General features: G+C 34.7%; 3 protein-coding genes and 1 pseudogene across 7 annotated transcripts; 3 read left to right on the top strand and 1 right to left on the bottom strand.

Annotated features, from left to right (window-relative positions):
* The first annotated feature begins 692 nt into the window (after nt 1–692).
* On the top strand, nt 693–4,916 carry LOC142637917 (serine/threonine-protein kinase ZRK1-like). 3 transcript variants are annotated; one of them, XR_012844934.1, is made up of 3 exons: nt 693–1,891; nt 2,195–2,435; nt 4,778–4,916. XR_012844934.1 is itself a non-coding variant. In XM_075811883.1 (2 exons), exons 1-2 carry the CDS (start codon nt 861–863, stop codon nt 2,349–2,351), a joined length of 1,188 nt encoding a protein of 395 aa, XP_075667998.1. In that variant the 5' UTR covers nt 694–860; the 3' UTR covers nt 2,352–2,702. The 3 variants fall into 3 exon arrangements, 1 of the variants encoding a protein (XP_075667998.1); XR_012844935.1 differs by lacking the exon at nt 4,778–4,916 and adding an exon at nt 4,610–4,743; XM_075811883.1 differs by lacking the exon at nt 4,778–4,916 and having other exon boundaries at nt 694–1,891; nt 2,195–2,702.
* Nucleotides 4,719–5,581, top strand: LOC142638836 (uncharacterized; annotated as a pseudogene).
* A 498-nt stretch (nt 5,582–6,079) lies between these two features.
* LOC142640830 (cysteine synthase 2-like) lies at nt 6,080–9,357 on the bottom strand. 2 transcript variants are annotated; one of them, XM_075815116.1, is made up of 6 exons: nt 9,056–9,357; nt 8,769–8,843; nt 8,143–8,286; nt 7,297–7,686; nt 6,984–7,219; nt 6,080–6,717 (listed from the first exon to the last, which is right to left on the bottom strand). In XM_075815116.1, exons 1-6 carry the CDS (start codon nt 9,257–9,259, stop codon nt 6,495–6,497), a joined length of 1,272 nt encoding a protein of 423 aa, XP_075671231.1. In that variant the 5' UTR covers nt 9,260–9,357; the 3' UTR covers nt 6,080–6,494. The 2 variants fall into 2 exon arrangements, with proteins under 2 accessions (XP_075671231.1, XP_075671232.1); XM_075815117.1 differs by having other exon boundaries at nt 6,984–7,156; nt 9,056–9,346.
* Nucleotides 9,358–13,980: 4,623 nt separating this feature from the next.
* LOC142640829 (DEK domain-containing chromatin-associated protein 4) lies at nt 13,981–20,652 on the top strand. Of its 2 annotated transcripts, none has more exons than XM_075815114.1 (12): nt 13,981–14,134; nt 15,252–15,903; nt 15,992–16,025; nt 16,455–16,534; nt 16,752–16,811; nt 16,946–17,056; nt 17,414–17,494; nt 17,600–17,686; nt 18,270–18,744; nt 18,999–19,111; nt 19,691–19,721; nt 20,214–20,652. In XM_075815114.1, the coding sequence occupies exons 2-12, from the start codon at nt 15,337–15,339 to the stop codon at nt 20,375–20,377; spliced, it is 1,803 nt and encodes a 600-aa protein (XP_075671229.1). In that variant the 5' UTR covers nt 13,981–14,134; nt 15,252–15,336; the 3' UTR covers nt 20,378–20,652. The 2 variants fall into 2 exon arrangements, with proteins under 2 accessions (XP_075671229.1, XP_075671230.1); XM_075815115.1 differs by having other exon boundaries at nt 14,000–14,134; nt 15,277–15,903.
* Nucleotides 20,653–21,038: the final 386 nt, after the last annotated feature.

Here is a 21,038-nt window from a genome sequence, read left to right as displayed (position 1 = left end):
ATAGATTCACACTATTGTATATTCCAATATTTTAGACACAACGACAAAGACAATTTCCTTGATTTTGGTTTCTATATTTTGGTCATATTTATAATTTAGTCATCAAATTTTTATAATTTCATTTTGGTCCCTATATTTTTAAGTTTGTTGTCATTTTAGTCTCTACTATTTTTTTTTTTTTTTAAATTATGCTTTTCTGTAACTGAGATGACATCGGGATTAAAATATAGGCAAGTTTAAAAATATAAGAACTAAAATAAAATTATAAAAACTTGAAGATAAAATTAAAAACATGACCAAAATAGATGGACCAAAAAGGTATTTTCATTAGAAATAAAAATAATAATAATAATTAGGCGAACTCCAGGATCAATCTTAATTACCCATCTTCATTTTTGTTGAATGGAAACTCTTTTTTTTTTTTTTTTTAAGAGTAATTGAATGGAAACTTTTAGTATTATTATTGGAATTGAATGGAATTATTATAAAGCAAATGACAAAAGAGTCCCATAAAATTTATAAAAAAAAAAAAAAAAAAAAAGGAGAGAGATGCGTGGAATGTGGATGACAAAATCAACGACTAATGTGAAAGCGGTGGGGCCCACCCAAGTCAACACACGGTACGGGCCTTGATCGGCCAATGTGAAAAGCAAAACCTCTACTTTCCTTTTTGAAATTCGGAAAAAAGCTAATGAGGAGGAAAGCTCCACTTTAATTTCGATGAAACCTCCCTCCTGAAATGAAATGAATTTACAATAAAATTGCCCTCATTGTCATTCTCATTCAGCTGAGCCTCCATCCCTCGCTAGCAGAGCACAAACAAAAGAGAGCAAGTAAGGACGTTCCACATTCAAGCTATCATGCGCTGGAGTTGGTTCATGCCATATCATTTCTTTATTAAAAGAATACAGGAAAGAGAGGAAAGAAAGGAAAGAGAGAGAGCGTTTTATGAGAATGGAAGCCTGTTACTTGAGAAGCTGATTGTGTGTTGCAATGCCAAGCCTATTCCCATCCCTACCTTCTCCCCTCAACACCTCCTCCTAGCAACCAACTACTTTTCTTCTTCTGAACTTCTGGGAGTATATGTGGCCCATTGGTACAAGGGTTCTCTTGAAGGACGAATTGTTCTCATTAAGCGTTTTAAATTTATGTTGCGCGATTTTATTATCAATGATTTAGTGATTTCTGCACAAATGAGTGGTCACAGCAATGTATTAAAGCCCATAGGCTGTTGTCTCGAGACTCCATGTCCCATTTCTGTGTTTGAATTTGCCGCCAATGGTGTCCTTGCAGATCGAATTTATGTCTCCCGTGTTACTGAACTAAAACATCAGCCGATGGTGTGGGAGAGAAGGTTAAAGATAGCAAGGCAGATTGCTCATGCTCTTTCTTATCTCCATACTGCCTTCCCAAGACCTGTCATCCACATGCATATAGATATGTCCAGTATCTTATTAGATGAACATGATGTTCCCAAATTGTCCGACTTTTATCTTTCTGTATCAATTCCCGAAGGTGAAGCTGACGTGGAAGCGTTTTTTCTCGACACTCCAGAGTCTAAAGCAACAGGCAAAGTAACTGAGAAAGCTGATGTATATGATTTTGGTGGGTTTCTTTTAGAACTTTTAACTGGAGAGGATTCTCTTAATATAACCCGATTTACAATTGATAAAGATTCTAGTTTAGTAGCATACATACATAACCGTGCTCAAGGTAGTTGCATAAACGAGATTGTGGATCCTGCAATCTTGGCTGAAGATGGGGAAGCAGGTGTTAGTTTACTACGGCAGTTACAAGCTGTGCTGGACCTTGCCTTGACATGTACAGAGGAAGATCCACAAACAAGGCCAACTATGGTGGATGTCACCAAACAACTCAGACGGATTGAGAGGTTCGTTCCATCACTAATTATTTACTCACTTGATTTCATCCAATCATATGTTATTGATAAACAGATTCACATTATTGCATATCCAAATGTTTTAGGCATGACAACAAACTTGATTTTCAAACAAATGGCCATGGATGGAATTTAGAAAAAGTTTAAAAAAAGCTTATTTGATGGAGAGCCATTTAATGACTTTATGAAATCCCCATTGCTACTAAGAAGCAGGCCTAATAAACTGGTATGCATATTAAGTAATAAAGGAGAATTCTCTATGAGATCAGCTAATGGTATTTCGCAATCACACAGGTTCACACCAACGGGTGAAGAGCTTGGGGGAAATTTGCAGAATTTAAAGCTTCTTGAGAGTGTTGAAGAGCATGCTTCTGCATCATTGAAAAGGAATGCTTCTAGTGATGAAATCCAAGCAGTGAACGAAGCCTCTGAAAGGCCTCTTGAAGTTTAATTGTGATGCAACTGAATGATGACAGAGCTTGTATGGCAGTTTCAACCTGTGATTGGGAAGTTATCGTTATGGCAGACCCTTAAGGTATGTATTGATGCTATAAGAACTGGAGGATAGGTTGTTATTGGCAAAGGAGTTTGATAATTGTTCTTTTGTTTGAATAAAAGGAATGCAAACTAAGTAGTTCATAGTCTTAGTAACTGGATATGTATAGTGGTTTGTTGAGGGAAAAAATAGACTTCTGTACTGTTTAATTGGTTTGTAAATTTTCTTTTTCCAGAATATGTATGATTTTTCAATTTAGTTTGGCAAACCTTTTTCTTTTTGCAAAATAGTCTTAAATTTTAATCATTCATGTGAATTTGGGTCGAAAATTCATTAAATAACTTATTGCTCCACAATTGATCTTCTAATTGGTATAATTGCAATTAACTCCTTCCCTTTGAATGAGATAAATATTGTTGTCCTGAAAAGTATGAAACAAAAATGTCATTATCCTTACAAACAGAGATGTACTTAGTCCTTCTCTAGTGTTACTACTCCGGTTCAAAGTGGAGAGAAACAGCAAAGTCAAGACTCTAGGTCACACTAACTCATTTGATGCCCAAAAACTCTAATCCAATTACCTTGGGTATCAATCTAAGCTGAGACAGATATTTGGCATTGTAATACATACACAGATTTCTCATCCCACTATCACAATGGATAGTCACAAACAATAGCATAAACACACATGCAGACAAAAGGAGTTTTGTTGTTGTGGACACTAAGCCACTGGATGATGGAGTATCAAGGATGGACAGTAAGGAGTTTTATTTTTGACATGTGTGTGGTTATAACAATATTCTCAATGTTAAAGAATTCAATTTGCTTTCACCAGTTGCTTAATAACAACGGAAATTTTGGTTGGTATGTTCATTTAGCCATGCAAAGCATTGTGTCCTTTGTCTTGTCCTTTAAAGATGATTTGCATTTGATGAATAATAGGAGAGTGGGACCAGTTAATAATAAACAACCTCACATTATTGCGTATCCAAATGTTATAGGCACACCAACAGGTTGATTTCAAGTCTTCCTAGATCACAGTCCTCAAAAGTTAAGAGATTAAAAGGAAGACTTAGTTGATTTTCAATATTTTTTCTTGTCTATAATGGCTCAAAGGTTAGAGATTAGAAGGCAAAGCTAAGGAAAATAAGTAGTATTCATTGTTAATATCCTTCTACAATGATGCTCTAAGAGTCTTATTCACAGTAAAATGAACTAACTACTCAAACTTGTCTGGCAAACTTATTTCCTCATGACATTGCCATAGACCATAATAACTGGTGTATTGGCATTAATTTATTCAACTTCTCTTGAAAAATGATTTCAATCATCCTTGTACACAGCTCTGAATGTAATATATATTGTAAACCCCTTAACGAAAATACATATTGATGTCCCAAATAGAATGAAACAGAAAATTGACAATATCCTGTGTTTAATCCTGCTCTAGTGTTGCTGCTCCAATGTATTTTTATCTACAAGAATTCAGATGGATAAACACCAGTAAATTAGAATTAGATACAGAACTTTCTTGGAGAAATATAGTTGCATAGGTCAGCTCAAACTTTGGATGGAAGTAACAAACATATAAGTCAAAGCTCTGGATTACACTAACTCATCTGATGTCCCAGAAACTCTAATCCAGTAGCCTTGGGTGTTAATCCATGCTGAGACAGATATTTAGCATTGTAAAACTTACTCAGTTGACTCATCCCACCATCACAAATAATAGTCACAATAGTGTGACCAGGGCCAATGGATTATGTCACTGACCGTCTGACGGCTCCTACACAAGTCATGGCAAATGAACTTCCAAGAAAGACCCTGCCATTCTTCAAAAGAAACCTGATAAAATTTCAAGAACCATAGCATTAAAAAACACAGTATTATTCATAACAACTCAGGCAGATCGAGAGGTTCATTCCATCACTAATTACATGCATTCATCCAAACATCTATTAGCTACGTAGTTATTAGCTTAAATTAACTAATGTCAAATGCTAGAATGATAGATTGAACTCAATTTAATTATGATATAAAATGAATTTCAAATGTTATGGTAATTTGCTCATACAAAGAATCATATATTATTCTTAATGAGTTCAACCCAATTTTGCCAATAGCTTTAATATATAGCTAAATAGATTCGCATTATTGCATATTAAAATCTTTTAGCCATGACAACAAGCAGAATTTACTTGATTTTAAAACAGATGGCCATGGATGGAATTTAGACATGTTAAAAAGCTTACTTGATGAAGAACCATTTAATGCTATTATCAAATTGCCATTGCTACTCAGAAGCGTGCCTAATAAACCAGTATGAATGGTAAAGGAGAATTTTCTATCAGATCAGCTAATGGTTTTTCTCAATCACACAGACTCACACAGGATCGTGAAGCGCTTTTAGGAAGTTTGCAGAATTTAAAGCTTCATGAGCGTTTTGAAATGTTATTATGGAAGATTGCAAATGATATCTTACCAACAGAAGCTCGAATGAAGCTAACATGTAAGATGGCTACTTGCTGTCCTTTGTGTGAAACTAAAGAAGAAACATGCCTGCCCTTGTTCAAAAACTGTTCTGTAGCAAAAGCAGTTTGGTTTAGCTCAAGCTGGGGGTTCTTTATTGAATCTTTGAATGCTAATAACAGCTTTGATCTCATTAAGAGTATAGTCAGTCCTCCAGCTCATGTGTTACATGAGCAGGTCACCAAGGAGCAGTTTGTTCTTATGGCAGCAAAAATTATGGATCACATTTGGAGATTGAGAAATCAAGTGATGTTCAAGAATAAAATAAATAAATTTCCAAGCAATTCCTTTCAAAATTTCGCAGAAATTTGAGGTGCATGATTCTGCATCATTGAAAGGGAAGGCTTCTATTGATCATTGATGAAAGGCAAGTTGTGTAGTAAAAGTGGCCTCTGGAAGGCCTCCTGAAGCTTAATTGCAATACAATTGAGTGATTAAAGTGCTTCAATACTGTTTAGTTGGCTTGTAAATTTCAATTTCGATGCAAGTAAAATGGAATTTTATTAATGAATTATAATGTGTGGTAACATTAATATTCTCAATGTTGAAGACTTCCAACTAGCTTATTGAGTGATTACAGAGCTTCTATACTCTTTAGTTGGTTTGTAAATTTCAATCTCGATGCAAGTAAAATGGAATTTTATTAATGAATTAAAACGTGTGGTAACATTAATATTCTCAATGTTCTCAATGTTGAAGACTGCAACTAGCTTTCGCTAATTGATTGGTAACAATGGAAATCTGGACTGGTATGTTCATTTAGACAAGCAAAGTATTTTGTCCTTTCAATACAACAATAAACAATTTATGGATAAGAGGAGAGTGGAACCGGTTAATCATGCAGAAGATTCACATTACTGCATGTCTAAATGTTTTAGGCATGTCAACAGTTATAACTACTTGGTTGATTTCCTGATTTACAACGGCTCAAAGGTTATGACTCAAGAACTTAGTTGATTTCAAAAGGCTACAATAGCTCAAAAATTAGACATTAAAAGGCAAAGCCAAGCAAGATAAGTAGCATACATTATACAATGTAAATATCCTTCTGGTAAGCTAGAACCTAGTCTGGCAGATTTATTTCCACCTGACACTGTAGTTTTAATCGTTAATGTGAATTGGGTAGGAAAAACATATACACTATTGCCCCACAATTGATCATAATAACTGGTATATCTGCATTAACTCATCCCATTTCTCTTGAAAAAATGATATCAATCATCCCTGTATACAGCTCTGAAAGAAAATACATATTGATGTCCCAAAAAGAATGAACCAAAAATTGTCTGTAGAACAAACAGAGATGTGCCTCTCGGTTTAGTGTTGCTGTAAGAGAATAAAACAAAAAAGTGACACTATCCTAACAGATATGTGCCTACTGCCTAATCCTGCTTCAATATGTTATCTACAAAAAACTAAGATGGCACATTCTAAGGGAGATAAACACTGATATAATTGCTATAATTTAATACAAAACTTTGCTGAAAAAATGTAGCTGCATAGGCCTGCTCAAACTTTGGATGGAAGTGGACAAGAAACATCAAAGCCAAAAGTCTAGGTCACACAATCTCATCTGATCCCCAGAAACTCTAATCCAATAGCCTTGGGTGTCAATCCATGCTGAGACAGGTATTCAGCATTGCAAAACTTACTCAAATGCCTCATCCCACTGTCACAAAGAATAGTCACAATAGTGTGACCAGGGCCAATGGATTGTGCCACTCTAACTGCTCCAACACAATTCATGGCCGATGAACTTCCAAGAAAGAGCCCATCATTCTTCAAAAGAAACCTGATAAAGTTCAAGCAGCATAGCATGAAAACACATAAATTAATTGTGTTATAATCAAGGAAAATGGGTGAAAGGATGGATATTTTTTTATGTTTCATAATCTGACAAATATTAATGGTAAATCATAAAAGGGAAATGCATCCACAGTACTGTATAATCAGCAACACAACAAACTCATCGAATTGGCACAACTTTTTCCCATTAGTTCCATTTCTCAACCTCTCAGCAAAATATTTTACTTCAAAAAAACAAAAGCATGCACTTACCTAGACATTTCAACAGCTTCCAAATCTGTGCCTCTGAAAGCCCCATCAAGTTTTGCCATCATGAAATTCTGTGTTAACCTGTTGATTCCAATTCCTTCTGTTATTGTGTCAAACGGATTCTTAAGTCTTTGTCCTTCAGCCTCCTCTCTAGTGTACATCACCCCCCTTGTAACCTTATTGAATAAACCAGAACCGGGAGGATCTATCAGGAAGCACTTAATGTTTGGATTTTTTTCCTGTTGAACACATGCTAAGGGACTCATTGACTAGTTTATTATGAATGTTTAAACAAATGGAGGAAAAAGAAATTAACCTGGAGAAACCTGGAAACACCAGCCACTGTACCTCCTGTGCCTGCAGCCGCTACAAATGCATCTAAACTACCTCCAGTCTGATCCCAAATCTCAGGCCCAGTACCCTCATAGTGTGCTCGGAAGTTTGCTAGATTTTCAAACTGATCAGCAAAGAAGCCACCTTTGCAATTATGTGGTAGAGCCAAACTTTGTTTCTCTCCACCGGTTGTGTAATCAATGGTTTGCTCCAGGGATTCGCCATTCATTTGGTTAGCTTTTCTATGCTTTGATGCTGCCTCATTTGCTTCTAGTGCCCTTCTGCGTGCAATATTGACAAAGTGGTCCCTGTGTGTAATTGAGACGGGTCTTACCCTTTCAACAGTAGCTCCAAGGGATTCAATTATTTGAGACTGAGACAAATTTGCAAAGAGTAGACAAGTTAAGTATGTTGTAGTACATAAAAGAGGGGCAAAAGAAAGATAAGAGAGCAGGAGAGGGATTGGGGGGGGAGAAGCTATATCATATTAGAGTAGTTAGCCACGCATCCTTTCATATCTTACAGCTTCCCTCACCATGCTAACATTTTTTATGAAATCTAAAAATTATTCACAATTCAGACACCTACTGACCTACAACCACTGGATTGCTACTTATGAAAAAATTAAATGAAAAAAATGGCCACAATAATCTGCCTAGAAATAAGAAGACAAATCTTTCTTTATCTTGCTTCAAGCCTTATCTAACCACTAAATTGCATATAGTGAGGTCCATGATGCATAAGTTCCTTAACAAGTCAATAATGTAACCCTTGAAGGTTGTAGCAGAAACACAGAACACTGCTCATTAAGAATACATTCCATTTTCACCTTCTCAATAGCAGCATCGTCGGGGATAACCACATGGCATTTGCATCCATAGGCAGGAGCTACTGTAGCAAGGCTGATAGCAGTGCTTCCTGCACTCCCCTCAGTAACAACTCCACCTTGAGCTAGCTTCCCAGATTCCAAAGCCTGCATAAAGTCACAAATTGGAATGCATACAAAATAACTGCCATTACTTTCTTTACTATACACCAAGGCATTCATATCACTAGCCTTTTTTTTATTTTAGAGAGGTTTTATTCATATTTAGCATTAATCCATCCTTGACAAAGCAATGTACCACTTGAACCAATTAAGGTAGCATAATATAAAATTAAAAAAAACAAGCATACAAATAACAATATAAGATTCCTATGATTGCTAATTCTTACTATTACCAATTCTTCAAAATAGCTGCTTAGAGTTTCATAAGTTGTGCTTCATGGTTTGGTAAAATTCAGTTTCCAGAAAATTCTCAACTAAGCCAGATACATGTATTAATCTCAGTTTACTACAACTTCTTGAATACCCAAACAAAGATAAATAAAACACCAACATTAAAACTTCTTTCTATTTCCCCCTAAATCATTCCAACAACACCAAACAAAGAAGTTTAGATAACAGATATTTACCTCTTCAATGATTTTGACCGCAACTCTATCTTTCACACTCCCTCCAGGATTCAAAAACTCACACTTCCCAAGAATCTGAACAACCCCGCAAACAGAACAAAACAGAAACATCATCCAAGGAAAAAAGAAGAAACTAATCTTTGGCATGAAAGTCGAAACTTCTCTCAAAATGAAAATTAAATAAACTGAACACCAAAAAGAAAAATACTTATTAAAAACGAAAACTAAAGAAAACCCAGATGATAAAATGAAAGGAAAATTGAAAAAGTGAATTGCTTTGTGTTAACCTCGCAACCAGTGGCATCAGAGAGGCTGTTGATGCGAATCAAGGGAGTGTTTCCAATGGCATCAATAAGCCCATTTCTGGGCTTCTTCTTTTTCTTCTTTAAGAGGGCCAAGTTGGGTTTTTTGGAGCTGAACAAGTAGGAAAGCACCGCCATTGATATAGCGGCAGCAGCGACAATAGCGCCTGTGGTTCTCACAGGCGCCATTGCGGCGGTTCGAACCCACGGCCTCGGACCAAAACCCTTTAAGATTACTGCACCGATTGAAGTGTCCTAAAAGGCCTGGAAATTTATTAAGAAAGGTCACGTTAAAAATGCGCTTAGGTCAATCATCTTATTAAAAAGTTTTGACACTGCTCTATCAAAAATATTTTAAAAAAAAATTTGTTTAAAAGAGATAACTACATTATTATATTTTTATAAAATATTTCTAAAAGTAGTTCCTAAACTAATATGCGCCATCAGTTAACATTTTCATTTTAAGATTACTAGACAAATAAATGGGTGTCGAAAGCTAGGTGGAACGAATCTATAGACCTCTTTGCTATAGTCGTCGTACAAATTAGGTGTTATTCCCCAAACCTCAAGAAATGAAAATGTTATTACCCCAAATTATAAAAGTAAAAGGAGTTTAATGGCATTTTTCTTGAAAAATTATAAAGTATCCTTCTAAGCTATAAATTCGACCAATGTCACTCTTGAACTATTAAAAATAAGTAAATAGCCTCTCTACTCTTATAAATAAACTAATCATTTAAAAAATAATAATAATCACATCGCATCTCTCTCTCTCTCTCTCTCAACAATTAGTATTATTTACAAATCTACACATTTATACAAACACAAGAACTAAATATATGGTTTATAAATCTACTACTCACAAACACAAAAAAATTCCCTAGCAAACCCATCATATACATTTTAAAACCCAAAAAATCAGACCAATACAATCCCCATTGTGGACACTAGACTACAACCATGAGAAGTGGTGTTCAAAGATAAAGGAAGACTAATGTGGTTGTCAGCAGAGCATAATCACGATGTCCATAGCGATGCGTACACAAAGGGGCTCATCCTTGGAGACATAGGGAGATTGAGAATCACCTCCATCCTTAGCGGTGGTGACTGCTCTATGAGTGGTGCCAATTACAAAACAAGCACATTGACAATACCTGATGTGTGAAATTTCAAATCAAGAGAGAGATAGAGGCAAGGCTGGCTCAAGAGATGAATCACTAGCGAGGACAATCAATAGTGTGTGAAGTAAAAATGATGACTAGTTCAAGCTTAAATTGACCAAGGTCTGCATGAGAGAGAGAGAGAGAGAGAGAGAGAGAGAGAGAGAAAGAGAGAGAGAGAGAGAGAGAGAGAGAGAGATGGAATGTATTTTAGTTAATACTAGCCTCTGCATATGCGCATGCTCAATGACTCTTTTTCTTTTCTTTTATGGTAAAGGTTAATAATTTGCATCAGTTATAATTTAGGATTACTACCCTTCTCAATCACAAAAATACCTAAGAGAGTGATGAGTAAATTATTTCACCCACAAATGCATAATACTCATCACATTCTTAAGTACTTTTGTGATTAGAAAATGTAATAATATTAAATTATAATCAATACAAATTATTAACTTTTATAATAAAAAATAATAATAATAATAATAATAAAAGCCTTTAAGCATGTACTTAAGTGCTTCTGCAAAGGTTAATTTATTTTATTTATTTATTTTTTTATGCTTTGGCCTTGAAAGATATTAAGACAAATGAAAATGATTTTGAAACTATAAAGACATAAACAACGTAATTGAAATTTTAGGATTTATATAAAAGATTTTTTTTTTTTCTCTTTTGATGGTTATTAATTAACAGAAAATTGGACGATAGGAAACTATTTGCTTATTCCTAATAGTTTATATGGTACATTGGTTGATTTTTTCAGTTTAGGGGAGTTAAATTTGAACCAAGTGTTTGATGAGGTTTTTTTTTTTTTTTTTTTTAAATCTTTTCTTAACGTCTTTTCTATCAAATCTTCTTTCTTAATTATGTGTTCTAACTTCTAAATGGTGAAGACTTTCTCAATTTCCTCATGTTTACTATATTCATAATTTCTTCCCTGTCAGTATCGTACTCTCTTAGGATCTTCAAATTATTATTTTTTTATGAACAGGATCTTCAAATTATGTTCTCTATGATCACACAACTATTATTTTTACTATCTATTTTTTATAGGTTTCCATAAAATACTATTATCTTATCCCATTCCAATACTGACTATTTTGCTATTTACTATTAATTTTCCTGAATTGGTTACCTTTATTGACCTTTTTTTTTTTTTTTTTTTTCTCTTTACGTCTCTTTTTTGTTCATGCAAACTTTTACATCAATTTTATCAAAATCTTTTCCAATATTCTGATATATTGTACGTCTTTACTTTCTCCCCTCGGTGTTTATCCCATTCATAAGATTTCCCCTCCATAGACCATATTTCCATCTGTTCAATCTACCTTTGGCGGACCTCCGAAAGTTTGGAAACATTAATGTGGTATCATTTCAAAAAAAATTTGATATAGAAACGCAGGCCATTAATTCTAAGGAAGACTCTCTTTTCAATTTTACAACTGGGGTTAAATGTTTACATATTGAGAGTCTAATGCTCAACCTCCACATTGGACCCCATGAGATAAACAGATGAATATTTTAGCCAGCTTGTTTAAGTCATGCTGAGAAGGATGGATATGGATGAAAATGAAATGCAATCATTTGTGATCATGGCTTGGAATTTATGGCAATCAACTACACCAAGTTCCTCTTTTTTAGTTGCCACTTATGTTGAGAGCATTGTAGATAATAGTGTTTGGCTGGAGTATTTATCTGGTAAAATTTATGTAGGTAATAGTTTCTAACTTTTTTTTTTTTTTTAAAGAGAGTTTCAAGTAATAGTTTCTAACTTAGTAATATATATTCCTGAACTTTGCATTAAAAAAAAAATGATGATGTGATAAAATCCAACAACTCATTTTAAAATAGATTAAATAAATTTTTAGAAAGTAGACTATAGATATTTTTTTTTGGCACAAAAGATAACTAAAATGTAGAATTACCTTTTAAAAAACTATTGAGGTTACTAGTATCAAAATTTTGTTTTGTATATACTTATGTAAATTTCGTATTAAACATTTGTACTTAAAAGTTAAAAGAGCCACGTAGTACATGAAGACAAATTTGATGAAATCCATGTTCCTTGTGAACTCCTTTTCCACGACCAAATTCTAATGTGAAGATCTGAATTTTTGACAGTCCGAATAGTAATGTTGTTGATAACAGGAGTGCGTAGCAAACACACCAACCCGTTAAAATTGATCCAATTCAATCCAGCCTATCGGGTTGGGTCAGTTTTTAAGACTTGGTGGGTTGGATTTAGTTTGGGTCATAAAATTTTAAACTTGCCAAACCCGACCAAACACACCCATATATTTAATATATATTTAAAATATATTATATAATTAATAATTTTTTTAAAATAATCACTTTTCCTATCCTATATAAAAAGTCAATTAGTTCACACAAACCCCAGTAAATTACTATTGTTGTTTAGTCATTAGTGTTGTTTGCCTTTAAAGACTTACATTGATAATGATTTTTGGGTTTTTTTTTATATATTTATATTTATATTTTTTTTGCTCAATTTAATAATAATAGTAATAAAAAAATTGTTCAACCCATGGGTTCAACTTGACTTAACTCGACCCATGTGGGTTGGGTTGGACTTATGTGATAGGTTGGGTTGAGTTGAATTTTTTTTAACCAACTATGGTGGGTTGGGTCAAAAAATCCCCTTAACCCGACCCATGCACACCCCTAGATGAAGATATCTAGAAAACTGTCCTCCCTACCTAGTACCTACATAGCAGTGGGGTAAAGAGATAAAGACAATGGGCCATTTGATAACGTTATTCTACTAACGTTGTTTGTATTTTTTAGAAATACATGTGGATAAAAAAGTGTGTAAAAATACGTGTAATATTGTTTAAAAACTGAAATGTGTTGCTTAAATAACCATACCAAACGGCCCCAATGTTTTTAAAGATTTATCCCTATTTGTTAAAAAATGATTAGGATTAAGGAGGAATAGGCTAAAATCGTCCAAATATAATTAAAAAAAATGTAATTTTTTTAATGGCATAATAATATGAATACTCTCCAATAATCGAGGAAGGAAATTTACATTGCTACAAAAGTGGAGTCAGAGCTAGATTTTGTTGTGTGATTTGTAACAAAACATTAAAATATTAGAGCATAAAAAAATTAAAATATTAAAAAAAATTTCAATATTTCTAAGAATGTGAAAAGAATACCCTATATCAAAAGCCTTTAAAGGGTTTTGTTGGAAGAGTTTTGATTGAGTTCAATTTTACAAAACTCGATTAGATTCTGCTATATATCTAGAAATTTTTGTGGGCCGACATCCTATCGAGTCTAGTAATGAGCTAATTCAACCCAATATATACATATATGATATATCTATATATATATATATATATATGAAAGTCCAAATGAGCTATAGCAAAAATCAATACCATTTGTTCATAATTTTTTTTTTCCTGCGTGCTCTCACCCACAGATGATCCTAACACGTAACACCCATTTTAAAAAGTAATAAAAAAGTAACCAGACTCTCACTGGGTCCCACCATGACCCCACACAGGTGGATCCCACCAGCACAAGTTGCTGCGAATTTCTTGCAATACCAGCCGTTGGATACCAAAATCAAAATCTCAGCCGTCCGAAAAATTCCAATATTTCAAAACTTTCACCCCACTCCTGACACCCACGTCCAACGTGGCACCATTTTAACAGCACTTTAAAATCCGGGCTTCAAATCCGAACTTCTGTGAAATCCCCAAAATACCCCCCAACTTTTAGAGAGAGACCCCAAAGCCAAAATAGTTGTTCCCAAAAACTCAAAAAATACACACACTGACTCTGCACACACAGAGAGTCCAAAGTCACACAGAGAGAGAAAGAGAGAGACGAGACTCTCTGTTTTTTGAAGCAAAAAAAAAAAACCCCAAAAGTCTCTGTAAGTTTCTTTCAATTCCCTAATTTTGCAATCAATTTGTACAATTGTTTTTTTTTTTTTTAATTTTTTAATTTTTGTTTTGATCTGGTGTGGATTTTGTGGTGCAAATCTTAGGGTTTTGAAATTGGGTAAGTTACAAAGCTTTGAACTTTTCGACTTGTTGTGCTGTTTTTTTACTGTTTTAGTTGTGAATTCGATATTGGGTCTCTGTTTGTTTCCCGAGAAAATGTGGGAAACGCTGAGAGATTCTGTTGTTTGAATTTTGGGTGTTTTATTATTCTGGGGTAGTTAGGGACTGAGTGGGAATGAGAGCTTAGCTAAATTGTGGTTTTGTGGGGGCCTTGTTTTGCTCGGTTTTTGCATTTCTTAACGCTGCATACAAGTCAAAGATTCGAAATTTTTTTGTTAGTGTAAGTGTGTTTTGGCTTTTGAATTGTCAATTTTGACAGTGTTACTTGTCAATACTATGGTATTTTTTACAATCTTTTTGATGGGTCTTTTCAAGTTTCTGGCTTTTTTAGATCTTGTTAGGGTTTTCAGTGTGGTAAGCTATCTATAATTACACTTAAATTATACTCTTTTTTTCTTTGGAATGTTGTTGATGTAGTTCAGATGTTTGCTCCAGTGTAGTTCATCTCCATTTATTGCTTTTCAATTTTTATGGTTTTTCCAAACTCCAATTTAGGTTAACTTTTTAATCTCTTTAATTGTGGAGTTTTTTTTTTTTTTTTTTTCTTAATAAAGATTTCTTTTTCTTTTTTTGCATTAATTTTATTTATTTATTTATTTTATTTGAGAAGCTTGCAAAACTTTATAATGTATGGAAAATTGGAAACTTGCAAGTCAATTTCCTGCGACCTTAGCTATTTAAGTGATTATCAATTATACATGTTGTGCACTGTTTGATATGTGACTAACATGACAGTATCTTTCTTCCAAGATTGTGCCACAACTTGAGGGAGTCAGTCATGGAAAGTGTTGTATCAATATAATCTGAAAAACTGTTTTCCTGAAAAACCCAAATTTAGGGCAGTGCTACTAAATGATAGTGTTCAATTAACACCTATGCTCTCTGGAAGTGAAGTTTATCTGATTGGGAACCTTTTTATAACTGCAGTATTTTGTTGTCTTCGCTTTACTAGTTCTGTCAGGGGGGGAAAAGGCAGTTGCTGCTTTAGCATTTGCTTTGACTTAAGTTGATTATGGGTGAGGAGAATACAGTGAGTGAAGCTGCAGAGGCCACGGAAAATGGTACTAGCTTGCCAGAGAAAAATGGTGAAGCTGTGACTGAGAAGAAAGAGTTGCAAAACGGAGTAAAAGACATGGCAGAAGATAAAGATGATGAGAAAGATGAGGCTGGAAAAATGGATGAAGAGAAGGAAAGCAAAGAGGAAAATGGAAATGGGAAGGCAGAGGAACCAAAAACAGAAGCAATGGAAGAAGATACCAGTCCAAATGAAAAAGAGGTGATTGGAGAAAAGGGTGAAACCAAAGATGAAGTGGAGAAAAAGGGGGATGTGACTGAGAAGGAAGAAGGCCAGGATGAAGAGAAGGCAGCCGGTAAGGCAGGTAAGGGGTCAAAGAAGCGTGTGAGAGGGAAGAATGCAGAAAAAGTAAAAGAGAAGACAAGGGAAGTTAAAAAGAAGAAGGAGAAGGAGCTAGAGCCAAGGACTCCTGCTATTGACCGCCCTGTGCGTGAGAGGAAATCAGTTGAAAGGCTGGTGGCATCAATTGAAAAAGAAGTTGTCAAGGAATTCCATATTGAAAAGGTTTTCATTATAATTTGCTTTTGATTCTATGAAGTTTTAATTCTGGCTTTCATCTGAATTTTTTTTACACTTAATTTCAAAATTGCAGGGCCCTGGTACTGCACTGAAAGATATACCTAATGGTATGGTTCTTAACCTGAGATGATTATGCTTCTATTGTATTATGTATGAAGGTTTTTTTTTTTCCTCCCAGTTTTAAGCTGAATACATGTTTTAAGCCAGTTATGGGCTTGAGAACATGACGATACATGTTTAACAGGAAGAAGAAGTGTTTTTTTTCAGGTCACATTTGAACCTGCAGTCATGGTCTTGAGAACATAACTTGACGATAATATTTTATTAGATTCTATAAATTTTGCTGAGAACCTTTGGGGTGGTAATTCTATAATTAGCAGTTTTATGGAAGGACATATAATTGTATAATACTGGTTTATATAGTGATAAAAATCTTGCCTTTGCTGGGTAAGCATTTGAGATATTTAAGGACCAAACATACATGTGGTGGTATCTATGGAGCAATAGATGAAACCTTAATATTTTTTCTGCTCCAGTGGCATTCAAGCTATCAAGAAAAAGGACTGATGACACTTTCAAACTGCTTCATACGATTCTCTTTGGAAGGAGAGGAAAGGTAATACATATTCTAAAGACTTCTGTGTGTATGTTTCTGTTTATACATTTTGCTTTTCTTTCCTCCTTTATAGTAGGTCCTTTATAGTAGGTAATGAATTTGCACTTTAAGGCCAATAAATTGGACTCTGGCGTTGTGATTCATCCCAGATGTTACTAGTCAGTGACTCAGTACGCAAATCTGTATTCTATGTAAAATCCACTTTTTCTTTTTACAGGCATTTCAGGTCAAGAACAATATATCCCGGTTTTCTGGTTTTGTATGGCATGACAATGAGGTAATATTTGTGTGTACAAGTAACCATTTTCTAGACTTGGCATTGAATTTTTCGTTTATCATGTTTGATATGTGGTAGCATGGCAGACTTGATCTCACTAATATTCCATCATTGCAATGTTTTTCATCTTACAGGAAAAGCAAAAGATCAAAATAAAAGAGAAATTTGACAAGTGTCATAAGGAGAAACTAGTGGAAATCTGCGATGTGCTTGACATACCAGTTTCCAAGGCTTCTACAAGGAAGGTTTGTTGATTTACTACTGATGCATGCTAGCCGGGAATGAACTTGTGGCTAAATAACTTTGTATTATTTTTTGACACCTAGTTCATGTGTTGATTCTGTCACTAACTGAGGACGTCATCTGCTGGTGGATATTCTTTTATGGTTTATTAATATATGGTTAAGTTCTAGATCATTAACTGGCATTCTCTGTATGCCTGCAAAGAATGTGCAACTAGATTAATCAGATAGTCTGTTATGCATTAGTCTGTTATGCGTCAGTGTCACCTGGCAGCCTGCATTTGGATGCTAGCTTTGGTGCTATTGAAGGTTCTCATGTCAAGTGATATTGTTTTTAATGAGCTTAAGGTGCACATGCAGGAAGATATTGTTGCAAAACTGATAGACTTTTTGGTGGCCCCTCACCCTACGACTACTGTGCTACTTGCAGAGAAAGAGAAGGTTTGTTTGCCAGACTGTTCATTTTTTATTCATTTTCCATTTTAGCTTTCTTGCTATGAGATCTTCATTCTTTTTTTATTTTTAAATATTGTCTATGATTATCAGTCAAGTAAGGGCAGCAAAAAACGCAAGAGGGTGGTCAAAGGAAGTTCTTCAAGATCTGGAGGTTCTGCTTCAAAACGTTCAGTAAAGGTACTATTCTCATACATTGGAATTTGATTTGAGTTAAAGAAGTTTGTATTTTTCTTGGATCAATAGGTACCTAAAAGATTTATAGAGTTTCTAATGCTGTGGCTTCTGATCTGATCTTGCAATTTGTATTACTTTTATTATTGTTGCTGGACCTTAACCTTTCGTCTGCATATCTTGCATACATACAATTACTGCAACTCTTATTACTGGAGTAGGTGAAGCCTAGACGTACTGCATATGTTCTTAATCATTTGTGGAACCTAACTCCAATTTCTGGGCGTACTATAAGATAGAGATATGTCTATCTAATCTTAACAAATGAATGAACCAATGATTGAAAGTGGATTAAATGGAGTTTAATTCCTTTAAAATTTTTTTTTTTAAAAAGGGGTATAATTCCTCTTATGGAAGACCTAAACTTAAACTAGCAGATAAGCCAATGCATCAGAAAGAAGCAGAATCAGGAAAGCCTATAGAACAATCTCTCTCTTCCTCCATTTAGATCACTTTTATACTATTTATGCTGTTTCTCTCTTCTTCTACTTTTCCTATTCCATTTTAAATGGTTTGACATATTCTCCAGAACCGAAAAAATACCGAGGATACACTGAAAATGGAGGATAAAAAGAGTGCAGCTGAGGAGGAAGATGAGTCTGAAGAAGAGGAAAAAGAAGAGGCTGAAGAAAATGAAGAGGAGGAAAATGAAAATGGTGTTCCAGAAAAATCTGAGGATGAGATGCTTGAGCCTTCCGAAAGTGAGGAGAAAAATGATTCTGAAGATGATTCTGAAGAAGATGTGGAGAAACCCAAACGAAGTTCTAAATCGTCTTCTAGAAAGAAGGAATCTGCTGGAAAAGCTAAACCCAAGAAAATTACAGTTTCAAAGAAATCCATTACACCACCCAAAAGAACACCTAAGAGAGCATCTTCCAAACGCTCCAAGATTGATGATGACAGTGATACAAGTCCAAAGGTGTTTTCAAGGAAAAAGAAGAACGAAAAAATTGTAAAAGCAAAGGCATCAACTCCATCGAAACCTGCATCCAGGGAGAAAGCTGGTATAAATCATGGCCTCTGGCCTCCCCTTCCCTGTATTCTTATAGTTTATATTTTTCTGGTTTTTATGTTTAGAGAAAATGGTGGTTTTCCTATAATTTTTCGAGGATTTGAAATTGTTGTCATTCAACATGCTTAAATTTTTGCTAGGAGATAAATTCTAATTGTGAAATTTAAACAGAACAAGAATAGAAGCTTGTATATTATTCTCTTTGCCAATCGGCAACACTAAGAATCTCTTTGGTGTTTTTTTTAGGGAAAAAGGTTTCTAAAGGAAAGGACAGGGCCAGAGAGGAGAAACTCAGGCCAAGTGATGATGAGTTGAGAGATGCAATATGCGAAATTCTTAAAGAAGTTGACTTTAATACGGTAAGCTGCTGATACCAGTACTGTATAATGGTTGTAAGGGAAATTTTGAGAGATCTTGAGTAATTGATCATGCTGACCTATTCAATTGACCCTGCAAAAATGGAGCATTTCTGTCCATATCGTAATGGTGCTTCGTTGTGGTGCTTTGCTCTAGTACCTGCCTCAAAGCTGATTGTGGTTGCTTGTATGGGTCATACGTTCTTCCTGAACTACCCATGAGTTTTGTAGGTTAAGATTAATTTAATGTGAATGCATACATGTACAAGTACACATAGATGCATTAATGTCTGCATGTGCATATATGTATTTTCCCTTCTATCCAGGATCGTATGTTCTTGTCTCGATGTTGTTTCTCTTCATTACATGTGTGCATTTATAGTTGTATACAGTAGAGGCAAAAGTAAGAATGAAAAGAGAAGGAACCTGGCATTTTGATTGCTGAGATAATGGAGAAAATGCAAAGTTTGAAATATTTAAGAGGTTGTAATGAGTTCCTGTTCCATAATGCCAGCTTTCTTGATCTCCTAAATCTTGCCTATCGAACTGAAGGATCTGAAATTATATTGCTTTATTTTGCAGGCCACTTTCACTGATATTCTGAAGCAACTTGGTATGTTATTTTCATCTTTATTTTTACTATATTATTTTATGATTTTTGAATCTTCAAGTATTAAATCATATTAATCTGTGGCCTTGGCTTTTAAATTGTAGCCCTCCATGCAATGCATTATTCATGTGTTGAAACTTAACAAATATGGGTGTTCTGAAAAAATAAAAATAAAAACAAAACAAAACAAAAGCTTAAAAACTTTCATTTGCTGCATTATGAAGTAAGTTGCAGAAAAACCATTAATTTTTCATCAGTTGAGCGATAAAAATAATCATCAACAGTATAAGATCTGGGAAATATTCCTCCTTCCAAACGCTCCAAGATTCTTTTTTATTAGTTTTTTTTTTTTTTTTTAATCACAAGATCGAGTATCCTCTATCATTTTAAGTATTAGAAACTTTTTCAAACTAAAACCTTGCTGTTATAAACTGAGATTGCTACTTCCTAGAATTTTATGCATTGGTGGCTAACAGAGTTTTGACAAATTTTCAGCTCGGCAGTTTAGTATGGATCTCGCCCCAAGAAAGTCGTCCATAAAGCTCATGATCCAGGAAGAGCTTACTAAACTGGCTGATGAGGCAGATGACGAAGATGATGGAGATGCTGATGCCGAGAAAGATGAAAACCAGTCTGCTGGCCAAGAGGTGGAAACCTGAACAATAAGATTGAACATGACTGCAAATGGAAATTAGCATAGCTGCTAATGTTTTCCTTAATTCCTGCCAACCTGTACTATTTAGTTTGTCACTGCATAAAGCTGGTTGTAATCTATTGTTCTTAGTTCTATTTGCCCGAAACAAACTAGTAATTATTAGAGATTAGCAGAGTACTGGAGCTGCGCTGTAGGATTCCGGCTTGTATACATTAACAAATTTTAGGGACTTTCCTGTTCTAATATAACTGACTTTCAGGAGACTGAGGTTCATACTCATTCGTGTTTCATAATTATTTTTCTGCTGTTTGGGAGTTTCTTCATATGCTTTGCAAAGCCTGGTATTATTGTCAAGTTATGTTAATATTTTTTTTTTTCTTTTTTGGTAAAGACTTGTGTCAATCTTTCATTAACGATGTTCTCTTATGAGCTGATTCAATGGGAGCCTATTTGTGGAATTCTAAGCGTTTATTTGATCTGTTGTGCGTGTTGTGACCCATCTCACTGGGAGCAAGATGCTTTGCATGTAAAGTTTCAAATCCAAAAATCACTGACACATTAGGATACTGAACTGTCTCGACTTGAAGAGTCGGCTAAGCACCAAGAGACAAATATCTCTACTGTGAGGAGTGTTACCAATGTGATCAACTCCTTGAGGTTTAATA

The sequence above is a fragment of the Castanea sativa genome, chromosome 6, assembly GCF_040712315.1.
Source record: "Castanea sativa cultivar Marrone di Chiusa Pesio chromosome 6, ASM4071231v1".
Taxonomy (NCBI): Eukaryota; Viridiplantae; Streptophyta; class Magnoliopsida; order Fagales; family Fagaceae; genus Castanea; species Castanea sativa.
This window is presented reverse-complemented; position numbering and strand designations above follow the sequence as displayed.